General features: G+C 40.3%; 1 protein-coding gene across 2 annotated transcripts in view; it reads left to right on the forward strand.

Annotated features, from left to right (window-relative positions):
- The window catches only part of STX2 (syntaxin 2), a 38725-nt gene extending 26072 nt beyond the window's left edge, over positions 1-12653 (forward strand). Inside the window, exons 7-11 of one of the 2 annotated variants that reach the window (XM_074972692.1) lie at positions 278-351; positions 459-596; positions 2186-2296; positions 8104-8229; positions 10105-12653. In XM_074972692.1, coding sequence (XP_074828793.1) covers positions 278-351; positions 459-596; positions 2186-2296; positions 8104-8187 — 407 coding nt within the window. In that variant the 3' untranslated portion in view covers positions 8188-8229; positions 10105-12653. The remainder of the gene's footprint in view (positions 1-277; positions 352-458; positions 597-2185; positions 2297-8103; positions 8230-10104) is intronic. The other variant, XM_074972693.1, reaches the window with a different exon arrangement.
- Positions 12654-23350: the final 10697 nt, after the last annotated feature.

Consider the following 23350-nt stretch of genomic DNA (forward strand, 5'->3'; position numbering starts at 1 on the left):
CCATCAACTCCTGTATGCTAATTCTGGATTTAGCACATTCTTCCTGAGATTGTAATATAACTTCATTGCTACCACTTCCCCATAAACACAATGAATACTTGGGTTTGAGAGAGTCAACTAGTTAATTTTTAGTTAACAAATTTTAAGTTGTTTTTGTGCTGTATGTGATTATTGTTCGTGGTAAATTCTCAGGCTTCTAGGTGTAGCAAAATACCTTTTATGATGAATAGATAAACCACTATTACTTTATAACCTTAAAATTATACTTTCTTCCTAGCTGGAAAAACCACCACTGATGAAGAACTGGAAGAAATGTTAGAAAGTGGTAATGCTTCTATTTTCACTTCTGATGTACGTATTCACAGCCCACTTTATGGCTATCACCTATTCTATTTCTTCAATTCAGGAATATGTCAATCACATACTTATTAGTTATTTCCTATTTTCCTCTTTCAAAGATTATATCAGACTCCCAAATTACTAGGCAAGCTCTGAATGAAATTGAGTCACGACACAAAGATATTATGAAACTGGAATCCAGTATACGGGAGCTACATGACATGTTTATGGACCTGGCTATGTTTGTTGAGACTCAGGTAAATGAACCAATTCAAATATTGTCTTAGTAATGAAGTGCTTTGCATGTTTTGTAGTTTTCCTGTGAAAACAATACAGGACAGTCTTGATAACTGCAACATTTTTATAGGTACCATTTTTTGTTTAAACACTGTGATCACAACCCTGTAAAACTAAAGGCAAACTACTAAAGAGTACACATCAGAGATGTTTTTTTAAAAGGCCAGAAGGCATTATCTAGTCTGAGCTCCATGTCTGATCACATCTGCTAGGGATAGTGAATAACTTTGTGTCAGATGCTAAAGGATGAGATTTTTGCAGTATATATTTAAGTACAAGTGTAAAACTATTTTTAGTGCAATAGTGTAATTTCTTGATCAGGGCTAGATAATATGGTGGGTGAATACACTGACCTGAATGCAAATCTAGATTTAGATCATAAAGAGTAAATTTGGTCTAGCTAGGCCATAATGGCAGTTAATATATTGAAAACCAACCAACAGAATTTGTTAGCTATTGCAGAAGACTAACGTGGTGGTGGTGGTGAGTTAAATGTTGGGTGAGAAGTGTATTGGCAGTGATACTTGGTTATAATTTCCATTCACGTTAAAGGGAGCAAAGTCCGTAAGTGGGAGAGTGATAGCCAGTATCCTCATCTCTCAATTTCATAAATCTATCTTAATAAGGAGGTGGGAAGAAAAGATCATTTAGGGTTAAAAGCAATTAACTCATTTGCAGTAATTATAAAAATATGAAAAACTGTATTCAGTTGACCTGTATAAACTCTGTTCTTGGGATTCGCTGACTCTTTTTTTTTACAGTGAAAGTAAACTGTGTTAGATCCACTGTGAAACAATTCAGTGGGTAGTACTATGAATAATCAGCCTATATTTAGCATATTCTTTTTTGGAGGATTTCACATTCTACAAGTCTGATATGTTACCTTGATACAAAATGAATAAGTGTGAAAATTACTGATATGTTATAAACTTGTACAGAAATGAACAAGTTATTTGTGCATCATTTTTAATGCTTTGCTGTTCACTGCTGCTGATTATGTCTTCTGATGGACAGAAACACAGGTAACAGATCTACTGTAATATTTTCCAGACCTTGCATTTCATTCCCAAAGTTCATTAATCATAACTGAGCTAAAATTCATTATGTACTGGCATTCTAAGTAGTTAGTTTGGAGGAATCCACCTCCTTAAAACTTGTGAATAATTTTGGATGAATGTTTTGTAGGTATCCTTGCCGTTTCCATATGCTGCTTCAGATACTTCTGAACTCTTTAGTATGCCAGTTGTAGATTAGCTATTAAAGCATACCTTTCTCTTAGGAATATGCTTTAAATTATCAGTATTTTGTCCCTACCTGCCCTTACCAATATTTTTTTCTTTTTAGGTTAAAATATTTTTCTTATGAGAACTTGCTTCCCATTCCTTTTTTCCATCACATGTGGATGCAAAAATAAAAACTTCAGCCATTAATACATAATTCTTTTTCATGTTTAAAATCATTTTGATATGTTTACTCAGGTTCATTATGCGGGGCTCCAGAAAATTCCAGTAGTGGTAAAAAAAAAAAAATTTCTTAATTTTATTTTAAGGGTGAAATGATCAACAACATAGAAAAGGATGTGATGAATGCATCAGATTATGTAGAACATGCTAAAGAGGAGACAAAAAAGGCAGTTAAATATCAAAGTAAAGCACGAAGGGTAAGGTTTTTTCTGGATTTTCATTAACTCAATTAATATGGCATAACAAAAGGTAGTTTTTATTGTTCTTAACTTCACATGCTGTAACTTGATGTTCTTTGAGTACTTGCATATGTCCATTCCATTGTGGGTCTGTGCATGTCCCGTGCACCGGTGCTGGAGAGTTTTCCCTAACAATATTCGGGGGCAGCCCCAACCATTCCCAACCTCCTCGTGCTTCGAAGAAAGTGGTATAAATGATGGAGCCACCTCTCCTTGAGTTCCTTCTGACCATCCATGTCAGTTGTCAGAGCATTTGTGTTCTTTTGCAAGTTTATAGTTCTGTAGTGTCAATCAGTATGCGCTGTTGGTGATGAATGGCTATTCTAACTGGGAGGCAATCTGTTTGCCAATAATGTGACAGGGGGTTGAGAGAACAGGGTTCTTCAGTCCTTTGCTGCTGAGGGCTGCCTTGTCTCTCTATCAGCTCTTCAGGCTCCTTGGATGTGGTGGATTCTGTAGTGAGAGCTATGGTGACAGCACTCACTATGCGTCATTGCTCCTGGTTGCAGTCCTTTGGGATCCCTGTGGAGGTGCAACAGACAATTGAGGACCTTCCGTTCAAGGAATGTGCTTTGTTCTTACTGTGACCGGGTTGGGCCAGATGGCTACAGGAGAGTAATAGAAGGCAGATATATTAGCCCCAGGTTAAGTAGGTCCCTTTTCTCTGGGTAAAGTAACAGGGAAGGTTCCAGAACAATCAGGAACCTTCCGGAGACAATTAAGATAGACAGGCTGATTAGAACACCTGCAGCCAATCAAGAAGCTGCTAGAATCAATTAAGGCAGGCTAATCAGGGCACCTGGGTTTAAAAAGGAGCTCACTTCAGTTTGTATCGCGTGTGAGGAGCTGGGAGCTAGAGGCACTTGGAACTGAGAGTGAGAACGCAGACTGTTGGAGGACTGAGGGGTAGAGAAGCATTATCAGACACCAGGAGGAAGGTCCTATGGTGAGAATAAAGAAGGTGTTGGGAGGAGGCCATGGGGAAGTAGCCCAGGGAGTTGTAGCTGTCGCACAGCTGTTCCAGGGGGCACTCTAGACAGCTGCATTCCACAAGGCCCTGGGCTGGAACCCGGAGTAGAGGGCGGGCCCGGGTTCCCCCCAAACCTCCCAACTCCTGGTCAGACACAGGAGGAGTCAACCTGGACTGTGGGTTCAGAAAAACAGCCAAGGTAAGGGCTGCCGTGAAGCTCCAAAGCGAGCAAATCCACCAATAAGCGCAAGACCCACCAAGGTAGAGGAGGAACTTCGTCACATTACCTAAAACAAACAAAGTATTGCACACACTGAAGGACTTGAGAGTGGTTTTGAGGTCCTTGGGTCTCTACAGTTTGGTTGCAAAGCAGACAAAATTATCATCCTCAGTTCCAGCCTAGACTGCAGTATTATCCCTTCCATCAGGCTGACTGCTCTAAGGGAAGGCAAAGGAGGTCACAGAGCAGAAGGCTGTTGCCCTCTGTTTCCCTGGTCTCTTCATCTAGACATCCCCAGGCCTCAAAATATTGGTTTGACTCTTATGTCAAAGACAGTATACTACCAGATCTGGACCACCCTGATCCTTCCCCTCCCCCATCTGCACCCCCTGGACAGAATATCCCATTTCCTGCATGCCTGGCAGTCAGTCCATCACCCCAGACAAGTGTGTGTACGAAGCATGATGGAATCAGGATTATACTCTGCATTTTCTTTCTGTCCACCAACCTCACCCTCCAGTCCCTCTTCAGGGACCCCCTCTCATGAGTCTGCACTAAGGCAAGAAGTGCAAACTCTGTGTTCTTTGGGAGCCATAGAAGAGGTTCCCCTTCAATATTTTCTAATACCCACAGCTAGAGGGTGTCTGAGACCCATCCTAGACCTTCGGAACCTGAACAAATATATCAAGAACATGAAGTTCTGCATGGCGTTTCCTAGATCCGGGGGGGGAGAGTGCTGCCCTCAATTTACAAGATGCCTATTTCCATGTGACAATCAGTCCTGGCCACAAGAAGTTCTGAGGTTCATGGCAGGGGAGGATCATTACCAGTTCACCATGCTGCCATTCGGTCTATCATTGGCACAGAGGCTCTTTATCCAAGTGCATGACAGTGGTGGCAGCCTGCCTCCACCAGAGAGACATCCATGTTTATGCTTACCTGGAAGACTGGTTATTTCGGGGTTGCTCCGGACACTAGGTGCAGGCTGTGGTCCATCAAACTCTGTTCAGTACTCTGGGCCTGAAACAAAGCAAAGAAATGCCCACGTTATTGCCTCTGCAAAGAATAGAGTTCAGAGGAGTGGTCCTGGACTCGACTTCTGCCAGGGCATTTCTGCCTCTTTCCAGACTTCAGACTCTACAATATCTGTGTCCCCCTCAAGGATCATCCACGGACGACTGAGAAATTGTTTAAGGCTCCTAGGTCACATGACCAAATGTACATATATTATTCCTAATGCCAGGCTGCGTCTCAGAGCATTGTGAGCATGGGTCTGATCAGTCTATCGCCCTCAGAGTTATCTAGACAAACTAGTATGCGTTCTGGACATGATAGCATCATCTCTTAGCTGGTGGATGAGCCAAGACAATGTGTGCAGGGGTGTTCACCCCTCTGCACTGCTTTCCTTCCATGACTTCGGTAATGGAAACTTCAGTCATGGGGTGGAGAGCACATCTGGGTGATCTTAAGACTCAGGGTTTGTGGACTATACAGGTTATAAATTTATCCTCAAGTTGCAAGCAATATTCCATATGCATCAGCGTTTCCTACCTCCCATTCAGGGCAAGACTGTCCAGGTGCTCACCACCACAGTGGCATTTTATGTGAACAAATGGGTGGCCCAAGGTCAGACAGCCTGTGCCAGAAGGCAGTCAAGCTATGGAATTTCCGCATACAGAGCTCCGTCATTCTCAGCATGTTGCTTGATGGAGATTCAAAATAGCTTGGCAGGTCGTCTGAGCAGAGCCTTCAACATAGACCATAAATGGTCTCTCAACCCAGCCGTTCTAGTTTGTGTTCTTCATAGGAGGGTTTCTGTTGGCCGATCAATTTGCAACACAGCAAAGCAGAAAATGTCCCTGATTCTGCTTCAGGGTTGGTCACAGCCCACAATCAATATCCAACACTTTTCTGTTTTTCATGGGACAAGGACCAGCTGTATGCATATCCACCAGTGCCTCTTTTTCCAAGGGTCATGCTCGGGCCCCAACAAGGTCATGGCAGAATGATCCCCATAGCTCAGTCTGTCTGAGACAGCCATGGTATTCAGACCTACATAACCCATTCACCGACCACCCTTCCCATTACCAATAACCAGAGACCTTGTCACCCAGAACCATGGTTTGGTGCTCGATCAAATCCTAGTGCTGCACCTCATGGCATGGTTCATCAATAATGAATGCACAAGATATTTTTTGCTCAGTGGCTGTCCAGAATGTTCTCCTTAACAGAAAGAAACCTTCCCCATGAGCGGCTTACCTGAGTAAGTGGCAACAGTTCTCCATCTGGGTGGCTTCCCATAATGCCACCTACTCAGAAAATGATTCAATGGATTCTAGACTACCTCTCACTACTTAAGGATTCAGACCTAGCTCTCACTCTGTTAGGGTGCACATGGGAGCCATCTCAGCATTTCATTCTCAAATTGATGGCAAGACTCTATTTACTCACTCTATCACAACCAGGTTCCTGAAAGATCTAGATTATTTCTGCCTGTGGAGATCCAGCACTATCTTGAGATTTGAATTTAGTTTTGTCTACTCTTATGAACCCTTCTGTTGAACCTTTCGCATCATGCTTACTTCTGCACCTTTCACCAACAGTAGCTTTCTTAATGGCTATTATCTCCACTAGGAGGAAGAGGAACAGAATGCCCTGGTCATTGATCAGTAATATACAGTTTTCTACAAAGACAAAGTTTAGCTACGTTTCTCTCCAAAGTAGTGTGTGATTTCCACCTGAATCAGTCTACATATACTTGCCAGCTTTCTTCCCAAAGCTTCGTACTCACAGGGACAAATGAAGACCCACTCTCTCCTTTCCCAGTGCAGTGAAGTCTACTCTTGGATTCCAGTGTGAAGGAACTGAGGGAAGCACTGGCCAGTTCTTCCTTTCATACCTCTCACTTAAGAGCAAGAGCAGCTCAGGCATGGGTGTGGCTGTCCCGAGTGGTACATCTAAACCCTCAGCACCAGTGCGTGGGGGACATACACTCCCCCCCGCCCCCATGCTTTAATGGACAATGTGCAGCACATCTTGAAGAACAACATTTATGAAAAGGTAAATAACCTTTTTTGTTTTTTGTTTTACTTGTGTTTCTATACTGTAAGCATGTGACCATACAAGAAATAACACTTAGCTCTTTTAGAGTTACTATGTATGGGTCAAATGAAATAGGATTGGAAAATTTTATATTCAAGTTGTCCATGGTCTCTGTCCTTAAAAAGTGAAGTAAATTTCTTTATCAAATTTCCTCTTCCCGTCTGTTATACACTCCATTTATTATTACAGGATATAGCTTATCAAATTTTGTCCTGAATACGCTTTAATGTGAATTGGAATATTACTTCTGAGGGGTAGAAATTTGTGGGAAGGGAATAGGTCACAATTCACATACAGTAAAGATTGACTTTTTCCGTTAAAGCAAATTATTTTTGAATGCATAGAAACTGTACACCCAAAAGAAGTGTTTAAAATGTGTCAGTGGTAAGTAACTTCTGTGGCACAAAGTTATTCAGGAGTGAAATATGTTTATAAAGGCTTAGAAACCTCTGTAATTGAAAGACCTATCTGGACATGTGGTTGTAATCATATATTTAAAATTAATTTGATTTTTCTGCTAGCATGGTAAATCTCCTTCAGCAAAAGTGGAAATTCCATTCATACCATATTATTTTCAAAGATTCAGCGACCATAGTTTATCAAAGACATGCACTTCTATAAATGTATGAATCATCATAATTTGATGGACATCATACCTGGTTCAAAGAAACAAAATGATGTGATCTCACTGGAAAGGTTTATTTTTAAAAACCGCATTTAATTCACTTGCATTGACATTGAAAATGCTTCAGTGTTTCAATATGCTTCTTCCCTTCAGCCCCCAAGATGAATCATTATGAAGTCAGTAATCTACTAAAACAATTGCTTTTTGACCGCTGAACACTAATGGTTTTGCAGTCTAGCATCTGCATTATATTAAAATTCTTTTAAAACTGCAGTGGAATTTTGTGAGTTATATAATAAAGTGGGGCTGGGGGAGGTGGCAAGGGAGACTACAGCAAGATTTTTCATTATGTTCGTGGCATGTTAAGTAGCTTCAGAGCAGGCAAGTCATATGGAAAGACCTGACTCTAGATAGAGACTGTAGAATTGTACTTAGATTATATATAGATAAATAATCTTCAATTCCAAAAGCAGATTATACACAGTCTGTTTGAGATGTATATATTCTCTGTCCCAATACCCTCTCCATAAATATTTTTTTTTCCGTATTGGCAACTGTTAATATGTTTAAAATGAGGTAGATATCAGATATGAGAGCCCAAATGTTTCCTTGTAAACGTTGGCAAAAAAGCTAATAACTCTGACATTTGCAGTAAACTCTAGCCTCACTAGATAGAGATCCTTTTAAGAAACCAAGTGGCAGTCAAAAATGGTAGCCAGGACCATTTCAGGCTTCAAAAATTAAGGTGGTACTAAAAAGACTGAATTTCTTTTCTAAAGATCGAGAATAAATCCGTATCCTATTTAACACTGTGTTCTGAAACTAATCACTTTGCTTTTCTTCGACAGAAAAAGTGGATAATTGTCATGCTATCGCTGGTGTTGGTTGCCATAATTGCTCTAATTGTTGGTTTGTCAGTTGGTATTCGATGATGCTTGGATAACTTCAGCATGCATGTCTCTGCCAATGCGGCAGTAAGTAACTAATCAACTAATTTGCTTCATTGTTATTGTTTAGTTTTGAGAACTCACTAAGCAAACAAGCTATTTTGTACCAACCCTTAACACACATATAATGTAATACTGTAATGACCAGGCAGGGGGACTGGACCTGATGAAGCAGTGAATTTTGTCAGTCTCTAGTTGCTATAAAAGCCCTAATGTATGTTCAAAAGTAGATATCTTTTGAATTATGAAAACTGAGATCTAGTAGTAATTTTATGTAATTTACAGATTTCAGCCTCATGTAAGATCTTTGAGTTTTTAAAAATCAATGGGACAGATCCTCAGCTGATGTAAATTGTCATAAGCCTGTTAACTATTACATGGACAGTTTACACCAGCTGAGGATCTGCCCAAGATGAGAAATCATTTTCACATAGTGCGTTTACAATTATAAAGAGCTTTCAAGACAGACCCATATTACGTATGTCACTCTGAAGCCAGTGTGTGTTTTGCAGCCAGTGTGTGTTTTGCAACCAGTGTGTTAAGATTTCCCAGTTAGAAACCAGACTTTTTAAATCGTATGCTTTCTAATCCGCTCTTTTTTTTCTGAGATGGCGATATTTAGAAGTGGGCATCTGCACAAGATACTAACTCTAAAATAACAATGCAAAGTTGTGGGTTTGAGACTTCTCAGCCTTTTTTTATGTTAGCGGAACAAGTTACTGTCCTCTACGCAGCAATATTTTCTTCAGTCACAAACTACACGGATGATCTGCAAGGATGAAAAGGTCAATGATTCAGAACTTGAAAGAGAAACTCTATTGTACTTATGTTCTTAGGTAGTCTGTATACTAAAAGGATGATCCTACTGGGTCAGAACAGTAGTCCATCTAGCTGGGTATCCTGTCTTCTGACAGGGACCGTTGCCAGATACTTCAGAGAGAATGAACAGAACAGGGCAGTTGAGTGATCCAGCCCCTGTTGTCCAGTCCAAGCTTTTGGCATTTGGAGGTTGAGACACCCATAGCGCGGGGTTGCGTTCCTGACCATCTTGGCTTATAACCATTGATCAGCCTATCCTTCATGAACTTACCTATTCTTTTGTGAACCCAGTTATACTTTTGGCCTTCACAACAACCCATAGCTACTTCTGTATCTTTAAAACCGGGAAATATTGAAATAATTAGGAGCAGCATTCTCTTTCAAACAGTTCATCAGGAAAAGTTATTTAAACTATCACTTTTTTAACATGGAGTGTGTTTTTTGTAGTTATTAATACAATACCATCTCAATTTGTCATTTAGTAAATCCTGTCATTTGCATATTAAACGATAGAATCAGGGGCACTTAACCTTACATTAGCCTATCTGACACATGTAGTCCAATGAACCCATTTTGTTCCTGCAGTAATTACTGGCGAGCTATCAAATATGTAATAGTTGTTTGTTTGACTTTCTTATTCAGCTCAGTATGTGTTAATAAGAATGAACAAGTATCCAAACAAAGGAGAACAAGCAGTTTTCGCAAATCTCCAGTTATGACTGCAGACATGAACATGCTTTATCAACTCTCAGCTTCCATATGTAGCAAACAGTAATTTATCAATTTGTTTATGGATTTTAACACGAGTATTCCATGAAATAAAACACACAGGTGTTAGGCAAATATTGAAAAGTTAAATTAAGTCTGCTGTAATTGACTGCAGTTATATGTACAATTTGGAAGAGAAATACTGGCAATAAGTGTGTCATTGTATTGGGGTGCTTTTCAAAATCTTCAAATACATGTCAACATTTTCGATCCATATATATCTATTTGCTATGGTTCTAGAATGTGCATGTACTACTGAAAATAGATTTAAAATCTGATATGATACATTAATCTAGATTTTTCTCTTTTTTGCAGAAAATGACATTCATAATTATTTGTGTAGCTGTCTTGCTTGTGATCCTTGGAATTATCCTAGCAGCTACATTATCATAGCAAGCACATTCCAAGAGTTTAAGAATCTTCAGGCTCCAAATCACATCTGCAATGAAACCAAATATCCTAACCTTTTCTTGGGTAAAAGATGCCTTACACCATGTTACACATGATGTTCAATGCTGACCTGTCATTATTGATTTAAAGGTGAAAACACAGTGGCACCTAATGTTTAATCATATCTGTAAATCAAAGTGTATATGGGAAATCAGTTGGATTTTCATCAGAAACTACATGGATCTGTCAGTGTGAAACCTGCTTTTAATGGTTTTGAACTAAAGTGATTTGGGAATTCCATTTTTTGATATTTCAGTGTTATAAATGCAGAATTAAATTAGGGAATTTGTGAAACTATTGAGTTTTATGGCTATTTGGTATAATTTTTCCACTTCTAATGCAATTCTAATTCAGAATTTTAGTACCACATTTGTGGTGGTCTTGTTAGCAAAATAATTGATTCTCTGAGCACTGTTTTGTAGGAGACGTAGCCATAACTTTAAATAACACATTTACTGGTTAGTCATCTTGCTCTATCCAGTTTTTTAGGGGGAAAAAATTCCCTCTTCAACTAGTGCTGCCTCATTTTATTTTAAAAATCAATTTGTGTTTAAAGATATTATAAAATTGTGTTTTTAATTCAAGGGGAAAATCCTGCTTCCAGAAAGCTTATGAAGCAACCAAATAGCATTCTGTTAATAGTGACTATAAAACTTGAACTGTTTTTAAAAACCTTCCAGTAAAGATTGTTTAGAAGATTGCACTTAAGTCCAGTTCTGCTTATTTCATTGTTAGAATTCTTAGATTTTATTAAAAAAAAACACTAGTTATTCTATTATGAAGTTTATTGTTCTATTTACTTTATGAGATTTGTTGTGCTTTATTGCTCAAAATGTATGTCTAATCTATATAATCAAGACAGTGGCTGCAACATTTTCCTGGTATAAAAATGCAATAATGAAGCACAGATACAGTTTTTGAACTTTTTGGGAAGATATTCCAAAATAAAATTTGTTGTGCATATGAAAACAAAACCAACAGAGCAATTTAGCCTTACAACTTTGACCAGATTGCCATAAGGCACAGTTCATCTTGTTCCTTAAAGAGCAAAAATCAAGACTTAATTTTCAAATGTTTGCAAGTGGTGGTGAGAAAAGATAGTAACGAATAGGCTTTTTTAATTGCACTGTGTTTGGATTTGCTGCTAATACACTGATTTGTTATGAAATTTACTTTTGTGAATTTTTGTAACAAGTATGAAGAGTTTAGTAATAGCTATCATAACAGACGTATTGCAGCTTGTAAAGTTTTAAACATTTCAAACTTAACCAAAATAGCTGAATTTAATGTTACAGGTTATTTTTGTTCTTGTATCATTTCTGTGTAAAATATTTATAATTTGTGTTTTGATTTCTCATTTGAATATGTTCATGTAGATATGTAGATATATTTACACTTAAAGTGAAATTGAAAAAAGAAAAGGTGCCTTCTTAAAACGTGGCTTACATCTCTTCATTTTCCTGTTTTCAGGTGGTGACGAATATCGTTTTGCTTTAGATAATGTTACATGTTGCAACTTTTTAGTACTACAGCTTACTGACTCATTACGCATTAAAATGTTCTTATTTAAAATGTCTGAGAAACAAGTTATACATTTAAAATGTAACTAATTGAAATCCTTCTTAATGTTTAGCAAGATTTACAATGTATGCCATCTGTTGAGGGATATTCCTGCTTGATGCTGTCCAAATATACTGTGAAATTCTTTTCAGATTGTATTTTGCAAATGGTGATCCATGGTGAAAGCAGATAGGAACAAATAGGCTTCTTTAGTTGCATTGTGTTTGGGATTGCTAAATGAGATCCTGATTCAGTAATTTTATCCTGAAAACACTTGTAAAAGATTATTCATGGACTCTTACAAATCAGCTATCAAGAAATGTATTGAAATTTTCATCTTAATTAATGAACAAATTTCTTTACCTTTTCTTAAGTGTGGACAGCCATGAGTGACTGTGGAGGTCTTTATGCAAAATACTGAAACAGTTGGTAGACTTGAAATGGTCAGTTCTTAAGTAAAATGTATTTTTTATTTAATAGCTTTGTTTTCTAGTATTTAGTAATAAACCATATTTATAGAAATGTATAGATTATTCTAGATCAGAAAAATATCAGATAGTGCTGTTGATAGAAGGGGATTATCTACATCAACCAAAAAAGAAGTGTGACTTTTTTTGCATTCATTTGCAAGAGATTCTCCGTTCAGAATATAAATTGAAAGGGTCATTTATGACTTTATATTTTTTTTAAATAAAATTGTGAGGCAAGTATATGAACAAAAAATATATACAAGTATATTTAAAATTGCACACAGGTGCATGTGCTTACGTCTTTGTCACTTCAGGAGCAAATAACTGGTTTCTAGTTAAATAAATGGAAAATAACACTAATTTCCCATTCGCTAATAAATTTGTCTATGCAAGTATTTCACTTGTGACTACTTTTATGTTGGTGAGTTTATTGTAAATGTTTACACAGACTATTGGAAATACTTAAATGCGGGTGGTATGATTATCAAAGCAATTCTAAAGTTCCAATAAACAGGTATATAGGAATGAGCGAGAATAAGCCATAGCATCAAGCACTTACTTCAGGACCTTATCAGGGATTTTTTTTGAAAGGAATACTGCACGTATGAATACATATGAGTAACTGTAGAAGAGGAAATAATCCCAGTAACTTTTTAAAAAAGCTGGAAAACAATTATTTTTATCAAACAAAATCTTGAAGTCAGTCGAGCTACTCATTTTTGCAGTGGTACTCCTGTTTGCAGGTTCAGGTGCTTGGTTTGTTTTTTCAAATTCCTCATAATGTTTACTGTAAACTGAAGTTAAAAATTCCTCCTAACTCACAGGAAGGAGGGGGAGTTCCTGAAGGGCTCTACAGTGTGGTATCGGCCTGTTATTCTACATGAAATCTTTAACCTCGACACTGCTGGTTTAACGTTAGATTACGCATCTACTTCAGAATCTGTTATTTGGGTTGAAGCAGTAGAAGTTCACTCTTGGTGGAATCGGAGGACTTTTATAGCTGATTTTTTGTCTGATTTTATTTACATTTTTAGAAATTAGGTTGTACATGCTTGGATAGGTGCAGTTCTGTAAACTAAATATAGCAGTGACCAGAAGGTGTTACCATCCATTCTAAGGGCTGTTCAGTGACCTACGTGAAATTGATTTTCTCTCATCCAGTTCTTAATGGGCAAGTATCCACAAACAAGAACTGGCACATTTTTTGATCAGTCTGAGTCACATGGGTTGGAGGGACATAAAGACAACAGTAGAGGCTTAATCCATATAGGTCAGAGTTGATGCAAATTGATGAGGAAGCTGAGGAAGTCTAGATTGCTGCAGACTCTGCTTGGACCTTTCTTTTGGATAAGTTAATGTAGGTGCATGGGCTGCATGATGATCAAGTGGGCAGCTCAGAGCTGTCAGCTGGGAATTTTGACTAAGCACTACAACAAGCAAATTCCTTCTGACTATTTGTAGAGCTATAGTATCTTTAATATGTACGCTCAGCAGACAGGTCCTTTGCTCTCAGATGAAAGACTCCTGTTAACTGCATAGAATTTATTTATTTGTATTACTATAGCACCTAGGACGCCCAGTCAAGGGTCAGGTACTTGATGTAACTTAGATGAATGACTTTCAACCTTGCTGGGATCCGTAGCTCGGCTTGCAAATAGCCCTTGCCATTTTAGATCACTAAGGGTCAGATTCTGATTGACTGAACAATGCTTAGTCTATGAAAACACCACATTGAGTTCCATGGGATGTCCAGCAGACAAAGGTATGCAACATGAGTAAAGGTATTTCATTCTGGCCATAAATCACCCTATCAGTTAGGGCTGTTAAACTAGCAGGTGTTGTGGGTGCTAAATTCCCTAGTTGGAAAAGCACAAACTCTGTAGCTTGAAATACTTATGTGAAGTTCTTGAGAGGAACAATTTCATTATGCTTACAAACAGGAACTGGGGCACAGTGGCCTTGTCTGCACTACGAAATTAGGTTGAATTTATACAAGTCGGTTTTGTAGAAAGCGTTTTTTATACAGTTAATTGTGTGTGTCTCCACACAGATGCTCTAAGTGCATGTAGTCGGCGGAGTGTGTCCACAGTACCGAGGCAACCGTCTGCTTCCAGAGCGTTGCATTGTGGGTGGCTATCCCACAGTTCCTGCAGTCTCCGCCCATTTGAATTCTGGGTAGAAATGCCAATGCCTGATGGGGCTAAAACATTGTTGCGGGTGGTTCTGGATGCATATAGTCAGGCCTCCCTCCCTCTGAAAGCAAGGGCAGAAAATCGTTTTGCACCTTTTTTCTTTAGTTACCTGTGCAGACGCCATACCACAGCAAGCATGGAGCCTGCTCAGCTAACCATCACCGTATGTCTCCTGGGTGCTGGCAGACACGGTACTGCATTGCTACACAGCAGCAGTTTATTGCCTTTTGGCAGCAGACAGTGCAGTATCTCTGGTAGCCGTCGTCGATGTAGTCCAGGGTGCTCTTTTTTTTTAACCGACCTCGATGAGGTCAGGGGCGCCTGAGCAAACATGGGAGTGACTCAGCCAGGTCATTTCCCTTTTAAGTTTCGTCTCATGGCGATTCAGTCCTACCAGCAGTGCACTGTCTTTTAATCAGCAGCCAGCAGAAGACGATAGCCAGCAGTCATACTGCACCGTCTTCTGTGGAGCACCCAGGAGATGATGATGGCTAGCAGTCATACTGCACAGTCTGCTGCCAGCAAGATGTATAAAGATAGATGAAGTGGATCAAAACAAGAAATAGACCAGATTTGTTTTGTATTCATTTTCTCCTCCCTCCATCCATGAAATCAACGGCCTGCTAAACCCAGTTTTGAGTTCTATCCTTGAGGTTTTGAGTTCTATCCTTGAGGGGGCCATTCTGTTTCTCACAAAGCCACCCCCTTTGTTGATTTTAATTCCCTGTAAGCCATGTTGTCAGTCACCCCTCCCTCTACCAGAGCAACGGCAAACAATCGTTTCACGCCTCTTTCCCTGGATTGCCCGAGCAGGAGCAGATGCCATAGCACAGCAAGCATGGAGCCCGTTCAGCTCGCCACAGCTGTTATGACCATTGTAAACACCTCGCGTATTATCATGCAGTTTATGCAGAACCAGCACCTGAAAAAACAGGCAAGGAGGCGACGGCAGCGTGGTGACGAGGCCATGAACACGCTTTTCTCTAAAACCGCGTTCCCCAGCCGTTTGGAGATCATGGTGGTGTTAATGGGGCAGGCTCATGCCGTGGAATGCCAATTCTGGGCCTGGGAAACAAGCACAGACTGGTGGGACTGCATAGTGTTGCAGGTCTGGGATGATTCCAAGTGGCTCTGAAACTTTTGCATGCGTAAGGGCACTTTTCATGGAACTTTGTGACTTGCTTTCCCCTGCTCTGAAGCGCAAGAATACCAAGATGAGAGCAGCCCTCACAGTTCACAAGCGAGTGGCAATAGGCCTGTGGACGCTTGCAATGCCAGACAGGTACCAGTCAGTCGGTAATCAATTTAGAGTGGGCAAATCTACTGTGGGGGTTGCTGTGATGCAAGTAGCCAGCACAATCATTGAGCTACTGCTATCAAAGGTAGTGACTCTGGGAAATGTGCAGGTCATAGTGGATGGCTTTGCTGCAATAGGATTCCCTAACTGTGGTGGGGCTATAGACGGAATACATATCCCTATCTTGGGACCGGACCACCAGGGCAGCCAGTACATAAACCGCAAGGGTTTCTTTTCAATGGTGCTGCAAGCACTGGTGGATCACAAGGGAGGTTTCACCAACATCAACGTGGGATGGCCGGGAAAGGCTCATGACGCTCGCGTCTTCAGGAACTCTGGTCTATTTAAACGGCTGCAGGAAGGGATTTACTTCCCAGACCAGAAAATAACTGTTGGGGATGTTGAAATGCCTATAGTTATCCTTGGGGACCCAGCCTACCCCTTAATGCCCTGCCTCATGAAGCCGTACACAGGCACCCTGGACAGTAGTAAGGAGTTGTTCAACTATAGGCTGAGCAAGTGCAGAATGGTGGTAGAGTGTGCATATGGACGTTGAAAGGGTCACTGATGCAGTTTACTGACTTGCTCAGACCTCAGCGAAACCAATATTCCCATTGTTATTGCTGCTTGCTGTGTGCTCCACAATCTCTGTGAGAGTAAGGGGGAGACTTTATGGCGGGGTGGGAGGTTGATGCAAATCGCCTGGCCGCTGAATACGTGCAGCCAGACACCAGGGTGGTTAGAAGAGCACAGCAGGAAGTGCTGCGCATCAGAGAAGCTTTGAAAACCAGTTTCATGACTGGCCAGGGTACTGTGTGACACTTGTTTGTTTCTCCTTGATGAAAACCCACCCCCTTGGTTGCTTCTAAATTCCCTGTAAGCCCACTGCCCTCCCCCCTTCGATCACAGTTGGCTTACAAGGGAAATAAAGTCACTATCATTTAAAAAACATGTATTCTTTCTTTATTAATTGATTATGAAAATAGGGAGATAACTCACAAGGTAGCCCGGGTCGGGTGTGGGAGGAGGGTAGGAGGGAAGGAAGAGGCCACTTGAAAACTTCTTGAATGACAGCCTTCTGTTGCTTGGGCTGTCCACTGGGGTGGAGTGTTCGGTGCCCAGAACCTCCCCCCTCATGTTCTTGGGGGACTGGGTGAGGACGCTATGGAACTTGGGGAGGGCGGTTAAGCAGGGGCTGCAGTGGCAGTCTGTGATCCTGCTGCCGTTCATGAACCTCCACCAGACGCCGGAGCATGTCCGTTTGATCCCACAGAAGCCCCAGCATTTCCTCATGCCTGTTCTGATCTTCCTGCCGCCACCTCTCCTCACGTTCATCGGCCACTGTCCTTACTCTGATATTGTGTCTCTCCACACAGCTCTGTCAGTGCCGGACGACTGCATGAGCTCAGAGAACATATCGCGTGTGTGGTTTTTTTTTCGCCGCCTTATCTGAGATAGCCTTTGGGACGGAGGAGGGAGGCTTGAAACATTTGCAGCTGCTGGAGGAAAAAAAGGGAGTGAAGTATTTAAAAAGATACTTTTTACAGAACAATGGCTATACTCTTCCACAGTGAACAACGCTATTCACATTACATAGCACATGTGATTTTGGTACAAGGTCGCATTTTGCATCTTATATTGAGTGCCTGTGGCTTTGGTGTTAGAGATCACACACACAGGGCCGGGCAACAGAATTCGGCTTGCAGGCAGCAATGGTAAGCCATAGTCTTTCGGCTTCTGCACCCTTCATAACAGTAGCCCCCTCTTTTCCCATACCAAGCAAAGCCCATTGAGTTGACAATTTAGTGCTGCAGTTTTCCTGTTAATGTGCAGCAGCAGAAACCAAACTAACCCCCTGGGGATAACACAGAGAGATAAAGAACAGATGTTGCTTGAATGCCAGCAAACACCGGGACCATACGCTGCCAGGCTTTGTCATGCAATGATACCAGATTACTTGCTATTAGCATGATGTGGTAAAGTGTCCTACCATGGAGGATGGAATAAGGCTGCTCTCCCCAGAAACCTTCTGCAAAGGCTTTTAGAGTACCTCCAGGAGAGCTTCATGGAGATGTCCCTGGAGGATTTCTGTTCCATCCCCAGACATGTTAACAGACTCTTCCAGTAGCAGTACTGGCCACGAATGCATCCCAAGTCCTCAGGGCTACTTAATCATTAAAAAATGCTTGCTTTTATAACGTGTTATATTTAAAAAGGTACACTCACCAGAGGTCCCTTCTCTAGCTTCATTGGGTTGGGAGGGTATTTCAGTCAGGATGATAAAAAGATCCTGGCTGTCGGGGAGGACGGTGTGCTGAGTGGTCTCCCCAAGCTCTTCCTCCTCCTCCTCATCTTCCCCATCTGCAAAATCCTCAGCCATGGCGGAGAGTACCCCTTAATCAGAGTCCACAGACAGGGGTGGGGTAGTGGTGGTGCCCACCCCCCCCCCCGCAGAAATCCATGCAGCTCAGCATAGAAGCAGCATGTCCCGGGCTCTGTCCCGGAGCGTCCGTTTGATACTTTGGTTTTCTGGTACACTTGTGAGAGCTCCTTAAGTTTCATGCAGCACTGTGTTGCATCCCTGATGTAGCCTCTGTCCCTCATGGCCTCTGAGATTTTTTTGAGATGTTTTGGCATTTTGTCTTTTGGAACACAGTTCTGATAGCACGGATTCCTCTCTCCATACAGCAATCAGATCCAGTACCTCCCGTTTGGTCCATGCTGGAGCTCTTTTTTGATTCTGGGACTGCATGGTCACCTGTGCTGATGAGCTCGCCTGACCAAACAGGAAATGAGATTCAAAAGTTCCTGGGGCTTTTCCTGTACACCTGACCAGTGCATCCGAGTTCAGAGTGCTGTCCAGAGCTGTCACAATGGTGCACTGTGGGATAGCTCCCGGAGGCCAATACCTTTGAATTGCGTCCACACTAACCCTAATTCGAAATGTCAATTTCAGTGCTAATCCACTCGTTGGGGAGGAGTACAGAAATCGGTTTTAAGAGCCCTTTATGTCGGAAAAAATGGCTTCGTTGTGTGGACGGGTGCAGGGTTAATTCGGATTTAGCGCTGCTAAATCCAACATAAACTCGCAGTGTAGACCAGGCCACAGAGATTAAGGTCAAAATATGCACTTATTTTCGTACCCTCTCATCTTCACAAATTTTTGTGAAGCATTCTACAAAAGCCCATAATAAAATTTATAAATTTATCTTCAGAGTAGAATTTGAGTAGTGTACAGTAAATGAGGCCTGGGGCCATCCATTGCACAAAGAAGATAAAACAATATTCAATCACTTCTCATTAAGTGAACATTAGCCATCCTGAATGAAGCAGGGCCCAGTGGGAAAAAATTGTATGTGAGCATGTAATTAAAGATTGCGTTCATAATTCATATGTACAAGCAGATTGAATTAAGGTTGCAGAGGCTTAATTCTAGCTTTTCCTAGCTCTTGAGTGCTTGACTTTGCAACTTTTAATAATATTGATTTAATCTGTTTGGTGTGTAATACAATTAATGGAGTTGAATCATAAGAATTTTACTGTGTGAATGCAGAAATTTAGTGGCACCAGAACAGAATGCTGGTAGCTAAAGGTATAGTATTTCTGCCCACTAGTGGTGACTTTCAAACCAGACATTAACAGTGTTATACAAAGAAGTTTTCCTTAATGGTAGAAGAAATTATTTTCCTTTAAAAAGAAAAGATAACTTTCTCCTTCCCTCAGCCAAAAGGGCTAAATTTCTGCTTAACTAGGTCTCATTTATGCCAGCTACTGAACATTGTCAAAGAAGCCACTGTGTGCACTGTACTTTTGAGCTCAGATGTGCACCAGGGGGATCCTCTCCTTTAGTTTGTGCACTTCGAAGCGGGTGCTGCCTTTTATTGGCTCTTCACGGTTCTGATGTGCACTAAAATACACTTTTCCATGAAATCACTCTCAAGATGAAAATACAAGATTAATAGCACAATCTTGTGTCTAAATTAAAGCTATTTCTCCTTGGTGTCAGAAATAGTATATGAAAGTAGTGGTTTTCAACTTAGCATTCAGTTAAGCTAAATGGTTTCCCCATCGAAAAGGGTTGAGTGACTGGCAGAAATGTCAGAGCTTGGGAGTAGTGTTTGCTTTTCTTCAAATGGTCTGCGCTACCAAACATGAAAATCAATTTTTTTTTTTGTTCATACAGGCATTTCTGTGGTACTCCTCATTGCAGTGCATCTGTGGAAGAGTACAAGAAATTAAAAGAAATGGACTAGAGAAAATATTTGAACTATGTTCTTTTAAAAAATCAACATTAATAGTCTTTCTTTTGCTTCACTTTTTGTGCCCTGTATTACCAAATTTGAACAGCCCAATCTTTAGGCATTAATGTTAAGTCTCCAGTCAACAACTTCATTTTTCCATATTAGATTTTTGGCTCTGTGGGAATAAAGAATGCATAGCCACTTCCATATTCAAGATATTTAAATGTACAATCTTGCAAACACACACCTGAGGAACTTTACTTAGGTGTGTAGTTCCAAGGAATTCAGTAGAATACTCCATCAGGTTATTCAGGTAAGTATGTATTTCTAAGTGTCAGGTTGTACTTGAATTTGAATCCTGGTTGTTGCAACATCTGTACTGACAAATGCAGTAGTGATGTGCTCCACTACTTTCATATGGCAAGAGAGGTGACTAGCAACGTTCAAATAACCAAGTCCAGATTAGTGAGCCAGTCGTGGCTTTGGGAGTGGCTTGATGTAAGTCTGAGATGCCACTCGCAAATGATTCAAGCTGGCACTGACTTACAATATGGCCCATAATTTGCAACTGGCATCCAGTCACGTGCATTGTCTTACACTTTTGGAAGATGAAAAAGACAACCACACCATCCATGCAATGTTCTAAAATGGTCCAGTGCGGACCATTTTCAGACCAGGTTGAAGCTTGGAAGTTCTTTTGTAGGGTCTGCAATCAGATATTTGTTTGGGACATTACGATTATCCTAGAATTCTTTACAGCTTGCCTCAGGATTGAATGAGGATGCTTGAACAGCTTTAGCCCAATCCCAAAAAGGCTTGTAAGATTCAGATATGCTCACAGCATGGGATGTTTGAGTCTGGCTAATTTGTAAGAGAATGTTAACTAGAACACAAGTCTTATGCTGTAGTTTTTTATTTGGAAAAATACATTAGGTACCTGTACTCAGTGTATTACGCTCTAATAGAAACACGTTTGGGGTGAGACTTGAAACTTCCTCCTGGATGGATACCAGCAACTATTACATGTTTCATCTAAGGGCAACAGCTTTTCCAGTGAAGCATCCCTTTAGTACTGCACTGCAGTGTTTTCAGGGTTGTAAGCAGAATAAAATAAAGGGGAAATCCAGAAAGTGGTGGTGATAGAATGGCTGAATGGGGATGTGTGGAGGAAGCAGATTTGTTTCCCACTTGAAATTTATCACTCTTAAACTGCCACCATTGATATTGTTCCTTTGACAAACAGGCACAAAATGGGAATTGAGGCACATTTACTATAAAAGTTCTTCAGACTCCAGTTAACTAATATTAAATGTACTCTCATGTGTTCTTGTGACTCATGTGCCTTTCTAAAAATAATCATGGCACCCTTCCTCATACTCGGGTCAGTGGGTCAGCCTGTGCACCTGTGAAGCAACTCAAACTTTTTTGTCACGTACAGTGATTGGCTCTTCAATTACATAGTGCCAGTCACAGACTATTTTGGTTAACACTATCAAACATGCAGTGTCTGAATCTGCAAACAGCAAACTCTTTGCAAACAGCAAACTCTTTACAAACAGCAGTCTGGGATGAAGGCCAGATAATCTGAGGAACATACAGTAAAATCTCAGGTGTGCAAGAACAAAAGTGCTTCGTGGATAGATATTTTTTCCAAAAGAAAAAAGAATGGAAATAGTAAGTATTGTCAAACTATTGCGATGGGTACTTACTATATTCAGTGTGTTTCATACTGCCGTTAGATACTGTGTTCAGATTAACTTAATTCACTGAGAATAAGGGGAATTATGTCTGTAATAGTAAAGTGTCTGCTGAATGGGTAACAGTTTATTGCCAATTACAAATAGCTAAATATATTTCAGACTATTTTCATTGTAGGTTAGGAACAAAACCTTTCATCAACTGTACAATTCGTGTGTAAGTGATATTTTTCTATACAAGTTCAGTCATAAGATGAAGGACAAGGAAATGTTTGATTGTCACCACCTGGGAGCTACTGTCACTTGAGAAAAACAAATCTAAACAGAGAGCTGCCCTACTTCAAACCAGTACAGGGAGTTCAGTGTAGTTAATGAGTTTAGAATATTCAACAGCCTGTATATTGACTCAACAGATGCACGACCCTATGTAACAGCACAGTTGCAATTGTTTTGTGCAATCTTACAATAAATGTGCAGTCAGTTTAAACAGATACTTGTCAAGGTTACTCCAGCTATATGTTTGTGTGGTACTGCCATAGAGTATATACAAACTCATGGCTTTTTGTAGTTGTAAGGAAAACTACAAAAGTTCTCACCTGGGATTTGGCACATGGTTATAAAATCAATTTCCAGCTAAACTGAAGGAGAAAGTTTTCTTTTGAGCTTTTTTGGAATATGATGCAACAGTGTTTGCAAGTCTATAGGGTTCTATTATGGGAATCAAGTCTTGGAGTAGTACACGGAGAGTAGGTGGCAGGGCATAGAAGAACTGATATGCATACAAAAATTATGTTCATGACTTCTGTTTTAATTCTTTTTTATTTTCTGAATTGTTTAACATGATCCACAATAAATATCAATGCATGGATTAAAAGCTTCTATGATTAAATTATGTAATCCATTGAGGGAATGGTGGTGTACCCTGAAACATGAAGTCTTGAGTTTCTCTAACTCTCAAAAGTAAGTGTAAAGCTGATTAGTTCAAAGGCCTTATTCTGATCTCTCTCACGTTTTACACTATAATCACTTAATATTCTATTGATGGATATTGCATCAATAGAGTTATATTGGCATGATCTCAGAATGTCAATTGAATTCAGTAATGTGACACCTGTCTAAAACCTCTGAGAATCAGAATCTGGCCCCAAGGAGAACCTGTTGCCTTGCCTGATCAAAGACCAGATTTTCTTAGCTAAAAATTTAAGGTGGTTTATTCTGATGGGCAAATTCCAGGCTAGAAATTTCAGCTGCCCTGAAAAATGAACCTACCAATAGCTTTTAAAAACTGGGTTTTGATATTTTTAACAAACTGGAGAAGTGTAATTCTGGAAACAAACACAACCTATTTTTAAGCTCTAGCTCACTATCTGTGGACTAGATCGTGATATCCTTACTCGTGCTGAGTAATACCTTATCCCATGAAGTCAATGGGGCTTGTGAAGTAAGATACTACAGTCTGAGAATGGTATTTCAACTCTGGAAGTCAATGGCACCATTCTGCTTCACTTGTAATTCTATCCAAGTTACTTATGGCCTCCATTACCCTAGTATCTGAACACCACCTCATAATCTTTAGTGCATTTATCCTGACAACAGTCCTGGAACAGGGATGTGCTATTATCCCTATTTTACAGATGAGTAACTGAGGCACAAA

Source organism: Natator depressus, chromosome 15 (genome assembly GCF_965152275.1).
Source record: "Natator depressus isolate rNatDep1 chromosome 15, rNatDep2.hap1, whole genome shotgun sequence".
Lineage (NCBI taxonomy): Eukaryota > Metazoa > Chordata > Testudines > Cheloniidae > Natator > Natator depressus.